Genomic DNA, 17128 nt, shown 5'->3' with positions numbered 1-17128 from the left:
TACTTCCTTCATGGCGTCAATATACTCCTAAGGCTGGTGAAACACTTGAGTTTATCTTAGCTGATTCCACGGTAATGTGTTGTTATATACACATGTTTTCATATTGCTATTCAATAACGTCGAGTAATTAAAATTAAATTATTTGAATTAGGGTACAAAGATCCACACATCTATCAAAAAGGATTTGGTGGTTTGATATGCCAATCAGTTGCTTGAAGGTCAATGGAGATTCATTGAAACAAATAACTTAGGCCTTGAATGGTTTGATATACCCACACCACTGTGAAAACGCAACCCGGTACGGTTATATAGATAAGATAACAATCCTAAGACCAATGCCACCAAATAACTTAGGCCTTGAATGGTTGGTTGGTATGCTCCAGACCAGACTAAAATCGGACCAGTCCGCTATTTTTTTTACCAATCACACACTCCAGACCAAATCCAGACCAATACTCCATACCAATAAAACATACTCCATAAAACAGTAACTCCATACTAGAATATAACTATCTATTTCCATATTTTTGGTCTGCTTTAAAAATGAGTATGGAGTCTAGCATACCAAATTATCAGTATGCATTGTTTAGTATAGAGTGTATGGACCAACCATTCAAAGCCTTAGTCAACTATCATCGACGATTATTCTCTGATCCACGTACGTACGTATTCAAATGGAACATTCTAGTCTTGTGGGGACGATTCAATGGCAGCAATTCCGTTAGAGGCTGGTATGGTTTGAAAGCTCTGAGTAAGACCGATGATTCTAAAGATGCCCGTATGCACATCCACGATTCTTCTTACAATTGCAACGCGATAGCCATCATCACCAGCACGAGCACGATCCTTGCAATCGTCTGTGTATTTAATGTAGAAAGTAGCATCATAGGCGCCAAGTCCAATGTGAAAGGGCTCAAGGTCTCGTTGGATCTCCATAGCCACTTTGTGAATCTTCAGAGCGCCTACACCGTGTCTGATATGGTGTCTATTAGTTGTGGCAACGGCAAGTTCCAAATACAAACGGATCCACTCATTCTTAAGAACCTCTGATTTTTCCAGCTGCAAAAAAAGAAAAAGAAAAAACAATATATACGATTAGTTGGTAAAACTCAAGAGTGGTAGGTACGGGGGAGGGATTGAACTTTTAATTACCAGATGAAATCGGCCTGTGTCATCTTGGAAAGGATTCTCTCCTGGAAGCAACTCATCGGGCTCGAAATATGAGAGCAACTTGCCACCCAACACGTTGTTACGATAATGTTCGAGGTGTTTCTTGCTTTCAGCTATATATATATATATATATATATATAAACAGAGAGAGAAAGAATGATGAATTGTTGTATGTCTACCATTACCAACCAATAAATTAATGATAATAATTATATACCAGGATAAGGTCCAGATCTATAGGAGACCAAAATGAATTGGCCATAGTCAATCTCATCTACTTCAGCCTCAAAAATTGGAGGCTTGGTGGTCTCTGCAGCAGCAGGATCCTCGGCTTTGAAATAGATCCTGTAAGCGGAAGCAGCAGAATAAGTGGACATGGTGTACTTCATTACGCTACCGAGCTGCACGTCTTTTCCCTAAAAAATTGAAATTGAAATGGCAAAGCAGATATATATATATATATATATATATATATATTAGCTAAAAATGATCACAAAACAAAGAAGAGAGATCACTAAACTAACCATGAGAAAATTGTAACGATGAAGGCCCAACCTAGCATAAAGGCTGACTAATACACGACGAGAAGCGTTTCGATCCTTGGAGTAAGTGTACCCATTAGGAAGAAGGTCCTAATTAAGAACCGTACGTTTGTTACTATATTAGTCTCCAAATTAAGAAGAAGCGATATACTGATACATACATATTGAGAATCAATTTAAAACGTACAACAATTAAATAAGCAGGAGGGTTGAAAGAAACGAATATATTACCCAGTCATGTATTATAGGGGGAAATTTCAGATCCTTCCCACCCTCTTTTGGGTTCTTGAACGTCAACACCTCACCCTCTTCTGGGTTCTTGAACGTCAACACCGCCGACGACATCTCTCTTCTGAGTTCGGAACCGAGAGCGCTGATATGGATGGACAGAATGCTTCGAGTCTATTTTGGTTTTCTCCACTCCACCCGTTTATATACCTAACTTATGTGCTTTAATTGGGCCTTCAAAAGCCCATTTACATATAATTTACACGCGTTTTGTATGCATAATTTTCTATAATTAAATGCTTAAGGAAAAATAATAAAAAGAAAAACTTTATCCTTTTCACAGAAAAAGAAAGAAAAACTTATAACGAAAAAAAACTTCTCTCTCTTAACACATCCTTATATTTTAGAGAGAGAAGGGAGATTTCCGGTGATGGCCGGATTTTTTGTTTTTTTATTCTGACAAGCTTGTCACTCCTTTATGCTGTGTCGGGTTTATATATTTCCATCTTAGCTGGTTGTATTACTTATTAGGCTAAGTTTGGATTTTGGATTTTGTTTTTGTCTTTCTTTTTTTTTTTTACAGGAACTTCAGTCAGATCTCGCAAAAAAAAAGATTGGTTTAGCCATCAGCTTAATTTATCTGATGATGAAGTAAAATCTTCGCTAAAAAATTCTTCGTTGATGAATAATGGAGTAGACCTCAGAATAGGTCTAAAGGCGGAGTTTCTGTCACGGATTTAGTTGAAGTCGGAACAGATCTGAAAATCTTTTAAGGATTCCAATCTTGCGGATGAATCAGTAGAAGAAGTTACTGATGGTAAATCTGAAGTCCGGCGATGGAGCTGAGCCTGATCGTGGATCTAGACGGTGACGATCGTGTCAAATCTCCTCTTTCTCACGTGTGGACACGTGGCATACATGGCACTTTAATCTCTTATCCTTATTTTGAATTAGGTAGGATAAGTGGGCTTATTTTAATCGAAGTTGTAAATGTTGAGGGAAATGAGCTTTCATTACACCATCCATCTGTAATGGCCTTTTGGATTTTCACTTTTCATTTTAATAATGGCCAACAAAAAAAAAGGAAAAAAAACAACAAAAAAAAGAAAGAAAAACTTTATCCTACACTCTACACTCTAATTACATACCAAACCACATGATTCGTATGACTGAACTTCCACATTTTTAAGTTACACAGTCAAACATTTTGTGTTCAAACATATAATGATAAATACTTATATTTTTTAAGCTCACACAAAATACTTCTGTAATATGTCACCTTGCAATTTCTAAGAGCATGTGCAGTGGGAAAAACCTCTATAAATCTCTCAAATATATTATTTTAATCTGTTTTGAGTAAATTTTTTTATTTAAAATTTAAATTCTAAAAAAAATTTAGAACTAATTATGATGAGACATGTCTTAAGTGAGTCTCTCGCAATGTTCTCAAAATCTTTCAAATTAGAGACTCATTTAATTCTCTTTCTTACTTTTTAATATTATATATTTTTTTGTGGATGAGAGACTCATTGAGATACCTACCACCATGTGCATGCTCTAAAGCAAACATAGAGATGATTGGGAGGACAAGTGTTAAAGTTGTATATATACTAGGATCGGACCCGCACTACAGCGCAGAGGAAAATTTGCAAATTATGATAGCTGATGACAATTTATAAGGCGGTGTATGACACTCGCTACCGGTGTTAAGAGGTTTATCTGAAAATGTATTATCTCGTGATTATACTAATTTTATTTCAAACTACCTCTTACTGTTGTTAAGAAGTTTTTGGAATAAATCAGTTATTTATATATGGTTATTGAATTCCGGTTATATACAATCATATTCATAAAAGTAAGGTTTTGGTCTCTCTTTATTGGTTGATTTTCATTTAATTTTTTAAAATTTAATATTTAATTTTAATTAAACAACACATTTAATCATATACATTAATGCATACTATAAATTCATTAGTTACTACTAAATTGCATCTGAAATTACATAAATTGTGAATTGACTTTTTCTCCTCCATTCATTTTCTTTTAAACATATTATTAATTATAACTGTAACTCTTCTAATTTAATTATTTTAGAAATGTAACTTCCATCACTTTTTATCCTATAAATAACCATTCTCACATCCTCCTCCACCATATCCCAAATCCTAAATATTTTATTTGTTTTTATTATAATGTTCTTGTATAGGTTGAAAAAACTCAATTAAGAGTTTGATTATATTTTTGGTTTACTATATATTTTACATTGTTTTGAATTTTATTGTTTCTTTGTTTTATGTCCTTCTTCTTTTCTTCTTTGTTTTCTTATATTATTTTGATTTAAAATACAAATGTATTATAATATGTATAATAAAATTTTGATGACCAAAATAATATTTTGGTTATAACCATCTCATAATAAGGGAATCAATCTAAAGAAAACATCTTAATTCTTTACTTTAGATGTTTGATTGGTTCTTACAAATTCATGTATATTTATTTTATTCTTAAAATTTGAAATGTTCTCATGAAAGAAATTTTGTAATATAATTATCAAATTATTGTTTCCTACCTCTCTCTTACCTCCAACAAAATTGTAATAAATATATTTTATAATACTGATCATTATATTTAGTTTGTGATTCAACATATAATTATATAAAAATCATTGTTTTTAAATTTATTTTAAATATGTACTTTAACAGTTTTGCTATATAAAAACCAATTTGATATCTATTTTCTTTCTAGCTTTTACTACAAGGATGAAAAATTAAAAGTAAGCCTATCAATATAACTTAAATTAAGGAGAATATAAAAAAAATTGTCATCATATATATAAAAGTAAGGTTTTGGTCTCTTCTTATTGGTTGATTGTCATTTAATGTTTTCTAATTTAGTTATTTTTTATTTACTTTCTAATTATTTAATTGCTTTCAACAATATTTAAGACCCAATTAACACAATATATTTATAACTCACACATTAAAATAAAATTATAACTGAAATAAAATAAATTATGCATTAATCATATTCCACCACTCAATTTTATTCAAACACAATAAATTATAATTATGCACTCACTTTTATTTTGTAACTTCCATCAATTCTTATCATATAATTAATCATTCTCTCATATTAGCATTCTTTTACTTTCACATATTTATATTCTCTCATTCTCTTCCACTTCTCTCATTTTCTTCCACAATACCTCAAATCATTTCTTTGTTTTTGATTTTCTTATTTTTGTTGTATGGGTTACAAAAAACCAAATGAAATATCATTGTAAAATTTTAATATTAGAGACTGCATGTTATATATTTTACATTGTTATTTTTAACGATTCATCTACATTATCTAATCTGGATTATCATCTTATAAGTAATCATTCTCTCTTCATCTCCCACCAATATCAAATGTTGTGTTATCTCACATGTGTTGTAAGAGTTTGATTCTATATTTTAATTTAGAAAGTATTCTATATATTTAACATTGTTTTTAATTTTTATTTTATTTATATAAAAAGAAAATATTTCTTTTATATTTCTTGCCTATCTAATCTATTCATATTTATCATCATATACATAAAAGTAAGGTTTCACTCTCTCCTTATTGGTCCACTTGGCAATTCAACTTTAACAAAATTATATTAAATCACAAATTAAAAAAAAACTTTTAATCTTCACATTTAACTCACATTTTTACACAAAACTGAAATCATATAAATTATGCATTAACTTTATTTCTCCACTCAATTGTATTTAAACAAATAATAAATGAGAATTGTAACTCCTATTGTTCTAAGTGTAATTTTCTATCACTTCTCTCCCTATAAATACTTATTTTCTTATTCTCTTAGTCTCTCATTATTTCATTCTCTCATCCTTTTCCACTATATCTCTTTTTTTTTGTGTTTTTTTTTGTTATTGTTCTTGTATGAGTTAAAAAAATCAATTCAAATATCATTGAGTTTGTATGATATGTATATCTTACATTGTTTTTTAATGTTTTAAAAGGTTTATCTCCATTGCCTATATTAGATTAACATCTAATAAGTTATTATTTTTCATACTCTTCTACAATATTCACCACACAATCATGAAGTTGAAAAGATTCATCTCTAATTTTCTATTATGTACTCTGATTATCTCACATATTCATGTATCATTTTTAATAATTTATAAAAATCAATATAATAATATTTAAAGATCAATACAATTATCTATTTATAAAGTCTATTTTGTTTAAAGTCTATAAACTCTATTTATAAAGTCTATTTTGTTTTGTGATCCAATAGATAAATATGTAAAGATCAATATGATATTTATTTTATTTAAAATTTGAGGTTTTTGAAAACAAAAAGAACTTCATTAAAAAAAAATTTGGTCTTTGTGATTTAAGAAAAATGAAAAAATGATCCCCTTGGTATTCATTTTCCTTAAGTCAAAACAAATTAAAATATTTATTTATATTAAATCACAAATTTAAAAACATTTAATCTTGACATTTAACTCACATATTAATCTAACATTGAAATCATATAAATTATGCATTAACTATATATTTCTCCACTCAATTGTATTAAAACAAATAATAAATTAGAATTGTAACTCTCATTTTTCTAAATATAATTTTTCATCACTTCTCTTCATATAAATATTCATTCTCTTATTCTCTCATTCTTTCATTCTCTCATCCTCTTCCACTATATCTTATTCTCTTATTGATTTGATTTCGATAACTGTTTTGAAGAAGAAGAAGAAGAAGAAGAAGAAGAAGAAGAAGAAGAAGAAGAAGAAGAAGAAGAAGAAGAAGAAGAAGAAGAAGAAGAAGAAGAAGAAGAAGAAGAAGAAGAAGAAGAAGAAGAAGAAGAAGAAGAAGAAGAAGAAGAAGAAGAAGAAGAAGAAGAAGAAGAAGAAGAAGAAGAAGAAGAAGAAGAAGAAGAAGAAGAAGAAGAAGAAGAAGAAGAAGAAGAAGAAGAAGAAGAAGAAGAAGAAGAAGAAGAAGAAGAAGAAGAAGAAGAAGAAGAAGAAGAAGAAGAAGAAGAAGAAGAAGAAGAAGAAGAAGAAGAAGAAGAAGAAGAAGAAGAAGAAGAAGAAGAAGAAGAAGAAGAAGAAGAAGAAGAAGAAGAAGAAGAAGAAGAAGAAGAAGAAGAAGAAGAAGAAGAAGAAGAAGAAGAAGAGAAGAAGAAGAAGAAGAAGAAGAAGAAGAAGAAGAAGAAGGTTACAAGAAAAATTTCTTGTTTTCCACTTTCTTGTAAGTTGTACTATCGTTCGGCGATAAGAACGCTTTCTGTTTAGTTGATCTAGTGTTATATAATCTCTATTGTTATCTTACATTTGTGTATTCATCTTTTTTATGCTACCTATCCTGCAAATTAATATAAATAATAATAACACCGTGAGGTTGTTAATCCCAAAAACCTTAGTTACTATGCATAAGAAACTTTGTTAACACTTCAAAGTCAAAGATTGCATAGTATGCATTATGAAACTGAAAAACGAAACAAAATTCAAAGAAATGACGACGAAAACACGTGGTAATATCTAGGAATCTTTTTATATAGTTGCTTTGATTAGACAACAAACAAATTGCCTTCGAGACTTGTTCAAGAACAATGATGTGTCAAACAAAAGGTTAATAAAAAAACAAAGAAGAAAATTTTACGATGAAAAAGAAAGCTAGTCGAAGTTTTGTTTCGTGAAAAATATGTCATCATCTCTTTGCTTTATATAGAGGGGTGTATTTGCAATCCTTTTCCTTTTATGATTAACAAAGTTTGTTTTTAATATAATAATATTACAATTATCTTATGCATCATTTTACCAAGCTTGAAAACTGTGATTTCTTATCGTTAAAATTGATATGTGTCACGATCCGATGAGTTACTAACTTTGATATGTGATTTCTAATCGTTAAAATTGGCACTCGTCATAATCTGATGAATTACTAACTTGGATATTTAATCGTTAAAACTGACATATGTCACGATTTGGTGAGTTTTTAACTTTGATCTTTGATCGTTAAAACTAACACGTGTCACAATCTGGTGAGTTACTAACTTTGAGAACCAACTTTGGTCTGATAATTAAATTCTTCTTACATTATTTAATTATGTACTTATCGCCACATACTTATGTGATAACATGAGATAAATAATTGCACATGGAGTTCATACTATAATCAATTGATCGCTTAATTTCATTATTAGCGTTTGTATATTTTATGTATACATGTTTTACTATATAAGCAAATACAAGCTTATTGTTTGTTAGTTATGCTTGTGAGAATAATTCGTTTGTTTAACGAAACAAGAATCAAGGTTTACTAGATTTTAATTCGCGGTACACCGAGAAACTTTATTTTTAAAATTAAAATAAAAATGTAATTTTTTAGTAGATTAACTATATACATGACTAATGTTTTGTAAATTTAAAATGTAAATCCCTTATATTTATATATTATTTAGGTTTACCAGTTTAAATTGTTAAATTCAAAATAAAACTTGTAGTATACTGTAGTATTGTTTGTTTATTTAACATAACTGTAATTTAATAAACTCAACTAGATATGCCTAATATTCTAATGTCATGGTGTTAACAAAATAATGAACTAATGATTTACTAAAAGTTAATGATATAATTTTCAATTTCTATTAATACCCAAACACATCCCGTTAGATACCCAAACACAATTGTTCTTTTCTGCTTAAGTAAAGAGATGCACGTTTTTCAAGATCCAAATAACGAAAAATGCAAAAAAAAAAATATAGTTACAATGATTTTATGTATTTTATGATGATTTAAAGCAAGTAAACTAAATAAATCAAACAAAGATGATAGGAAAATTGTAATTTTAATTAAATAATATTATTTTATATTTCAAACAAAATCTTTTAATTGTGTTTGGTTATAAGGATAATAGAGAATTAATTGAAGATATTGTTTAGATACATGTATTGTACTGTAAATAAGTATTTTTCATATTCCATATTTACATTTGATAAACTTCCTAATCTATTATTTGAATCAATAGTATTGTATTTTATATAATTTCTTAGAAAATCAAAGATTCTCTTTAAAATATATTTTAAAAATGTTAATATACATGATTCTCTCTTCGTTTCCCCCTGCTCAAAACTATATATACCTACATATTCCTAACTCGATCATCACCAACTCACACACTGCTTTCCTTCCTTACAGCTAAAATAAAAATTATATCAATGGCTGCTTCATTTGCTTTTCTTTGTGACTTGCGACCATACAAGACCCATTGGAGAGTGCAAGTGAAAATACTTCCTTCATGGCGTCAATATACTCCTAAGGCTGGTGAAACACTTGAGTTTATCTTAGCTGATTCCACGGTAATGTGTTGTTATATACACATGTTTTCATATTGCTATTCAATAACGTCGAGTAATTAAAATTAAATTATTTGAATTAGGGTACAAAGATCCACACATCTATCAAAAAGGATTTGGTGGTTTGATATGCCAATCAGTTGCTTGAAGGTCAATGGAAACTACAAGAAAACATGTCATAGCCGACTACATTTTACGACTATTATTCAGTCGCTAAATTTAACGACTATTTGGTTACTCCGTTACGACTATTTTACGACTAAATAAAAATGATCGTACAGTAGTCGCTAAATTGCGACCAAATTCAGTAGTCATCAAAATAGTCGCCATTTAACGACTACGTTACGACTAATATATAGAATTATAAATGCAGTCGTAACCTTGTCGTTATATAGTCCCTCAGTTACGACTATCTAGGTAGACGCATACAAGTCACCAAATTAGGCGACTATATTACGACAATATCGGCGGGTCGTACAGGTTGTCGCGTAGTAGTCGTTATTTAGCGACTATTATGCGACACTTTCGGTGGGTCGTAACGTAGTCGTATAATAGTCGTAAAATATCGGTATTATAATTCACGTTTTTTTCGTTTGGGGGGGGTTGGTGTACTTGTATTATGCGACTGAATTTTAATAGTCGCTTGGTAGTCGCCAAAATTGCCTATATATAACAGCTTCACCACTTCTTCTCTCTTCACTCACCATTTCTTCTCTTCTCACTCAATGAACACAAACACATTTCCGAAAATTAAAAAAAAAATCTTCCAAAAAAAAAAAAAAAATTCTATTACTCTTGTATAATGTCTGGGAATTACAATTATAGTAATTCTCGAGAGTGGATGTATAAGAGGTTCGATGAAGTGACGGACAATTTTTCGGCGGAGTTTACAACGGGGATGGAGCAATTCATGGCATTTGCAAATAGTCAATCTCTAGCACAGAATAATGGGGGTATGTTCCACTGTCCTTGTATTCGTTGTAAGAACGATAAATTTATGTCGGGAAAAAGAATTTGGAATCATCTTTTTAGCAATGGATTTATGTCTGATTATTATATTTGGTATAAACATGGGGAAGAAATCAATATGGATATAGGAACAAGTTATGTTGGTAGTGATCAAGAAGTAGATAATGCAGATGTGGGTAATGTAGTAGAAAATTCATATGTTGATATGGTGAATGATGCATTTCGTTATAATGTGGGGTTAGATGATAACTATCATGAGGGTAGTTCTCAAAATGTAGAAGAACCAATACGTAATCATTCAAAGAAATTCTACGACTTGTTAGAAGGCACAAAAAATCCATTATACGATGGTTGCCATGAAGGTCACTCACAATTATCGTTAGCTGCTCGAGTCATGCAAAATAAGGCGGAGTATAATATGAGTGAAAAGTTAGTGGATTCGGTGTGCGAAATGTTGAATGAGTATTTACCAGAAGGAAACCAGGCAACGGGTTCATATTACGAGACGGAAAAATTAATGCGCAATTTAGGTCTCCCATATTATACAATTGATGTTTGTATTAACAATTGTATGATATTCTGGAAAGATGACGAAAAGGAAAAGACTTGTCTGTTTTGTGGTGCCCAAAGATGGAAGCCAAAGGATCCTCGACGTAGAACCAAAGTACCATACAGTCGTATGTGGTATCTACCTATTGCTGATAGATTGAAGAGGATGTACCAGAGCCACAAGACTGCGGCGGCGATGAGATGGCATGCTGAGCACAAATCTAAGGAGGGAGAAATGTGTCATCCTTCAGATGCGGCGGAGTGGAAATATTTTCAAGAACAAAATCCTCGATTTGCAGAAGAACCCCGTAACGTTTATCTTGGATTATGCACTGATGGGTTCAATCCGTTTGGTGTGTCTCGTAATCATTCATTGTGGCCTGTGATCTTGACTCCATACAATCTACCCCATGGTATGTGCATGAACGAAGAGTTCTTGTTTCTTACAATTTTGAATTCTGGGCCAAATCATCCGCGAGCTAGTCTGGATATCTTCCTCCAACCTTTGATTGAGGAGTTAAAAGAGTTGTGGTCTACTGGAGTCGATGCATACGATGTTTCCTTGAATGAAAATTTTAATCTAAAGGCAGCGCTAATGTGGACGATAAGTGACTTTCCGGCGTATGGCATGTTATCAGGATGGACAACCCATGGAAAATTGTCTTGTCCAGTTTGCATGGAAGATACAAAGTCGTTTTATCTCCCTAATGGAAGGAAGGTGTGTTGGTTTGATTGTCATCGAAGATTTCTTCCTCACGGTCATCCATTAAGGAGGAATAAGAAAGACTTCCTCAAGGGAAAAGATGCTTCGAGAGAGTATCCACCTCAGTCGTTAACCGGTGAGCAAGTTTATTATGAGCGGTTGGATGAAGTAAAACCACCAAAAACCAAGGACGTTGGTGGAAACGGTCATGAAAAGAAGACTGCTGGCTATGGGAAGCAACACAACTGGCATAAGTTAAGCATCTTATGGGAGCTGCCTTACTGGAGGGACCTCAATCTTCGACACAATATTGATGTGATGCATGCAGAGAAGAACGTTTTGGATAACATCATGTATACTCTTATGAGTGTGAAAGGTAAATCAAAAGACAACATCATGTCAAGATTGGATATACAAAAATTTTGTTCTCGGCCACAACTACATATTGATAGTGATGGTAAAGCTCCTTTCCCACCCTACACTTTGACAGAAGAAGCGAGAACAAGTTTACTAGAATGTGTCAAACATTCGGTGAGATTTCCTGATGGCTATTCGTCAGACCTAGCTAGTTGTGTTGATATGGAAAATGGAAAGTTTTCAGGCATGAAGAGTCATGACTGCCATAAGCGAGAACAAGTTTACTAGAATGTGTCAAACATTCGGTGAGATTTCCTGATGGCTATTCGTCAGACCTAGCTAGTTGTGTTGATATGGAAAATGGAAAGTTTTCAGGCATGAAGAGTCATGACTGCCATGTTTTTATGGAATGACTACTTTCATTTATCTTTGCATAACTCCTAGACCGGAACGTCCACCTTGCATTATCAGGTATTAATTAATTTCATATATATACCTATATTTTTTAAGTCATTTAATAGTAATTTCAAAGTAATTAACCCTAATATTTTGCATTGTATATTGTAGGGCTTGGAGCATTTTTCCGGGACTTATGTGCGAGAAATTTGCATAAAAGTCGCATTCAAATTCTAAAACAGAACATAATTCAGATCCTATGCAATTTGAAAAAGATCTTTCCACCATCATTTTTCAACGTGATGGAGCATCTGCCTATACATCTCCCTTACGAAGCTGAATTAGGAGGCCCTGTCCAATATAGGTGGATGTATCCTTTTGAAAGGTTTTTTAAAAAATTGAAAGGAAAAGCAAAGAACAAAAGATATGCATCCGGATCAATTGTTGAATCTTATATCAATGACGAGATTGCTTATTTCTCAGAGCACTACTTCGCCGCAAATATACAAACAAAATCAAGGTAAATTCTAAAATCAATCAAGGTAGATAAAACTGTTATCATTAATTTGAAAGTCATTTACTTTACTCATTTGGTCAGGTTAACACGATTTGATCAAGGTGAAGCCCATGAATATCATGTCCCTCGAGTACCTCCTATATTTACTCACATCGGCCGTCCAAGTGGAGAAATGAATGAAGTATGGCTGTCTGAAAGAGACTATCAATGCGCACATGCATATGTATTACGAAATTGTGACTATTTTCAGCCAATTGAGAGGTATAATTAAGTTTATATCGATTAAGTAAAATAAATATTATATATATAATCCACACAAAAAAAATCTCATATATTTGTGTTGGTCTTGTATATATAGTATGTTCGAGGATTTTATTGGTGCAAAATATCCGGGACTCTCGGAAAAAGAACTCTCCACCAAAAGAGCTGACGAATATCATTTATGGGTTAAAGATTATGTATGTCTTTATATAATCCTTATTAAAAATATTTTTATTATATATTATAAATAATTCTAATATAATATTGTGACTAAAATGCAGATTTCTTACTGGAACGCCACAAATCCATTTCCTACCTGGGTTCAAGAGATAGTGCATGGACCTTTGAACAAGGTCAAAACATGGCCAATGTATTTTACAAGAGGCTACTTATTTCATACACGTGATCATGGTGTTGGACGAAAGACTTGTAACTATGGAGTCTGTGTTAAAGGTGAAAATTACACTGATGCATCCGATGCAGCGGATTTCTACGGGACTTTAACTGATATTATAGAACTCGAGTATAAGGGGATGGTCAATTTGAGAATCACACTTTTTAAGTGGTATGACCCTGTTATGGGTAGAGGCACTCGAATGAGCAATGGTGGCGTTGTAGACGTTCTATCATCGAGAAAATATAATAAATACGAACCATTTATTCTAGGTACGTATATATATATATATATGTATATTATTTTTTAATGTCGATAATATATATATGTGTAACTCATATTTGTGTTGATATTCCTAAACAGCCTCCCAGGCGCATCAAGTTTGCTATATTCCCTGTCCATACACAAAGAAGCCAAAGAAGGAATGGCTCAATGTTTTAAAAGTTAATCCGAGGGGAAACATTGCAGGAGAATATGAGAACAAAGAACCGACTCTTTTGCAAACAGAAAATGATGATGCTGTCTTGGTGACTACTATTGAAGATCTGGTTTTCGATAATTTAGAAGAAATAAATGAACCAATAAATCTTGATTATGATGTCGAAGATGCAGAACCAGAAGATGAATTTCAATGTAATTTATCACCTTCAGACGATGAAGTAGATGAAGACGAAGATCCTCCTAACTAATTATGCTTGTGTAAAATATTTGTATCAATTTGGATAATTATGCTTGTATCAAATATTATTAATAATTATGTTTCTATTAAAATAAATAATTATGTGTTTATATTAAATTGTAATTTATGACTAATTAGTTTCAAAATATTGAACTTTTAGTTTCAAAATATTAAAATTTTAGTTTAATTATGACTAATATTTAGTTTCTAAATATTAAACTTTTAGTTTAATTATTGTGACTAATTAGCGACTAATTAGGGACTAATTAGCGACTAAATTAAAAAATATGAAATAATTAATCTCAACCCAAATAAACCCGGGAAACCAAAATAATTTCCCCCTAAACCAAAATTATTTGCCCCAAAACCAAAAAAAAATCGATTTTCCCCTTTACCTAAAACCTAATTTTTACCCCAAAACCAAAACAAAAATCCCTAATCCGAAACTTTTCTCTTCTCTTCGATAACTCCGAAACTCTCCTCTTCGATAACTCTTCGAAACTCTCCTCTTCCCGATTTCTCTTCTGAATCCCGATTTGCTTTCTCTTCTCTGTCTGTCTTTCTCATCTGTCTCCCGATTCTCTTCTTCACGATGGCTCCAACACAATCTGTAACGAAGTCTGCAACTAAGGCTCCGACCAAAGCTCCAGTTAAGCGAGGAAGAAAGAGGAAGATGGACCGTAATTTCTTCCAAAGAACCGAAGGGTCGACCCCCATCAAGGAAGCGAGAAGACCAAACCCTCTACCGCCACAATACAACTTTACGCCGGCAGCAGATTTGCCCCATCCTCAAACACCCCAAGAGCAAGACCACGTTTTCCCGAGACCCTCACCGTCAGGAGCACCATAGATCCGCAACTATCCACCGCCACAGACTCTTTTCCAGACCTCGGTGAACCAACAACGTCAAACTCAACAGCCTCTTTCGTCAGAGGAGGTCCAAAACAATCCGCGAAAGTCTCCAACTGATCCTCCACTACAAGACGCTCCACCGTCTCCAGCTGATAACTCTCAAGCTCAGAGCCGTCCATCATCTCACGGTAACAACTACCATGAAGGCTCTGAGGCTTCAAATCCGGAGCTCCAGGAGGACACGATTGTCACTCTAAATGCCCTGCTTAGAGTTCCAAACCGTGAGAGGTTTACCACCGTCCTCTCCCCCACACCGATGCCAAAGACGACCTGGTATTAATACATTCTTCTAATGAGCTTGTCTGTTTTGATTGTTTGAGGTGGTTAGTTTGAGGATGGTTAGTTTTAGAACATTAATCCGGAGCTTGTCTGAGGATGGTTAGTTTTGATTGTCTGTGATGCTCTTTGATGGTTAGTTTTAGTACATTGATGTCTGTTTACATTGTTCTTAATAGGTTCTGTTTTGTGTTGAGCCGGTTTGTTGGTATAGGTACTCAATCAAACAAACTATAACTGATTTGTTGGTATAAGTACTCAATCTTTGATGGTTCTTAATAGGTTCTGTTTTGTGCCTATATATATGTATAAGTACTCAATCTTTGACATCTGTTTTGTGTTGGACCTATATATATGTCTGTTTTGATTGTTCTTAATAGGTTCTGTTTTGTGTTGGTCCTATATATACATAAGTATAAGTACTCAATCTGTTTTGACATCTATTTTGTGTTGGTCCTTATCTGTTTTAGAACATTGACATCTTTTTTGCTGTTTTGTGTTTGCAGGTTTACTCGTGACGAAAAATCGCGACTGGTAAGGAGCATTACTAAAATTTTACAAATAAATTTTATGGTCCATACTACAGCTGGACATGTGTGCCTCGGGACAAACAACAGAGATGGTTCATCGAGTTTGCTGTACAGTTTTCTTCTCTCTTAACCTTTTCACATATAGGTTTACTTGTTGAGTTTCCACTAACATCATTATATTGTCTTTGCTATGTAGAAAACACACACATGGGATCCTTTGATTACTGGGACAGTTCAACAGTTTTTCGAGCTCATCTGCCAACGCCGGATGAAAGACATGATTTGCAATGCCAAGACTAGTGGAGAGCGACCAAAATGGATCAGAGATACTATTTGGCAAACAATGGTTGATTATTGGGAGACTGAAGAAGCACAACAAAGGAGTCTCACCTACTCTAAAGCTCGTATGTCTGATCGTGGTGGTCTTGGTCCTCACGTCCACTTATCAGGGCCAAAGTCTTATCAACAAATCCATACCGAAATGGTTAGTAACTTTTATATACCCATAAATTTTGTTTTTCTTTACATTTGGAGCTTTAAAGTTGCAGGAAAGGGAATTGGGAAGACCGGTTAGTCTTGGTGAGGTTTTTATTAAGACACATACCAAGCCAGATGGTACTTATGTTGACCGGAAGGCGGAGCAAATCTCTCTCAATTATGAGAAGAACTTGCAGCAGAAGTTGTCCGACCTTGGGGAACATACTTCACAGCCTCCAGAGCTCACAACAGATGATTACACAAACATCTTTATTCAGGTAAATATCACTTTTCACAACCCACATTGAATTATCTTTCGATTTCTACAGCCTCTTTATGTAGTGTTTTTCTCTTTGTTTTCTTGTAGTCTACTCAGAAAGATTCACGAGGAAACCTGTATGGAGTTGGAAGTCTTAAGCATACTCTTCAACCTCTTCTCAATGGCAAGAAAAACCAACAACAAGAGTCTGCAATGTTTCAGTCATTGCAAGAGCAAATGAGGGAAACTCAACGTCAAATCGAAGAGCAGGCTGCTTATAATTCTCGTCGTGATGCAGAAGTTGTTGCTCGTGATGCAGAGCTTGCTGCCCGTGAAGCACTACATTTCCAAGCTGTGGCTGAGCAGAAGGACAAGTTAGAGCATTTGTCCTTAGTCGAGAAGTACCTGCGCAAAACTGACCCTGCCTTTATAGAGTTTATGAAGACTCAATCAGCTGAAGCAACCATAGAGCCACTCTCAACCACACTTCCTGCAACAGCTCCACCTTCAAATCCGGTTCCTTCTCCATCTTCAAACAGTGATGCTTTTTAG

General features: G+C 33.1%; 3 protein-coding genes across 5 annotated transcripts; 2 read left to right on the top strand and 1 right to left on the bottom strand.

The window, feature by feature from the left end:
• Positions 1-443: 443 nt before the first annotated feature.
• LOC104702130 (UPF0725 protein At4g11700-like) lies at positions 444-3720 on the bottom strand. Of its 3 annotated transcripts, none has more exons than XM_087462395.1 (5): positions 1944-3720; positions 1695-1802; positions 1388-1515; positions 1153-1283; positions 444-1059 (listed from the first exon to the last, which is right to left on the bottom strand). In XM_087462395.1, the coding sequence occupies exons 2-5, from the start codon at positions 1730-1732 to the stop codon at positions 685-687; spliced, it is 672 nt and encodes a 223-aa protein (XP_087318521.1). In that variant the 5' UTR covers positions 1733-1802; positions 1944-3720; the 3' UTR covers positions 444-684. The 3 variants fall into 3 exon arrangements, with proteins under 3 accessions (XP_087318521.1, XP_010416263.1, XP_087318515.1); XM_010417961.3 differs by having other exon boundaries at positions 1388-1586; positions 1944-2127; XM_087462389.1 differs by having other exon boundaries at positions 1388-1586; positions 1726-1802; positions 1944-2116.
• Positions 3721-10099: 6379 nt separating this feature from the next.
• LOC147950358 (uncharacterized) lies at positions 10100-12357 on the top strand. Its single transcript, XM_087509443.1, is given in 2 exon segments — positions 10100-12119; positions 12251-12357. Coding segments are annotated over 2 exon segments (2127 nt in total).
• Positions 12358-16042: 3685 nt separating this feature from the next.
• Positions 16043-17128, top strand: LOC147950357 (uncharacterized). Its single transcript, XM_087513102.1, has 4 exons — positions 16043-16324; positions 16389-16595; positions 16685-16862; positions 16896-17128. Exons 1-4 carry the CDS (start codon positions 16109-16111, stop codon positions 17126-17128), a joined length of 834 nt encoding a protein of 277 aa, XP_087369228.1. The 5' UTR covers positions 16043-16108.

This window comes from Camelina sativa, chromosome 1, assembly GCF_030686135.1.
Source record: "Camelina sativa cultivar CO46 ecotype springtype chromosome 1, ASM3068613v1".
Lineage (NCBI taxonomy): Eukaryota > Viridiplantae > Streptophyta > Magnoliopsida > Brassicales > Brassicaceae > Camelina > Camelina sativa.
The sequence above is the reverse complement of the archived record's forward strand: the minus strand, read 5'-3'. Positions and strand labels throughout refer to the sequence as shown.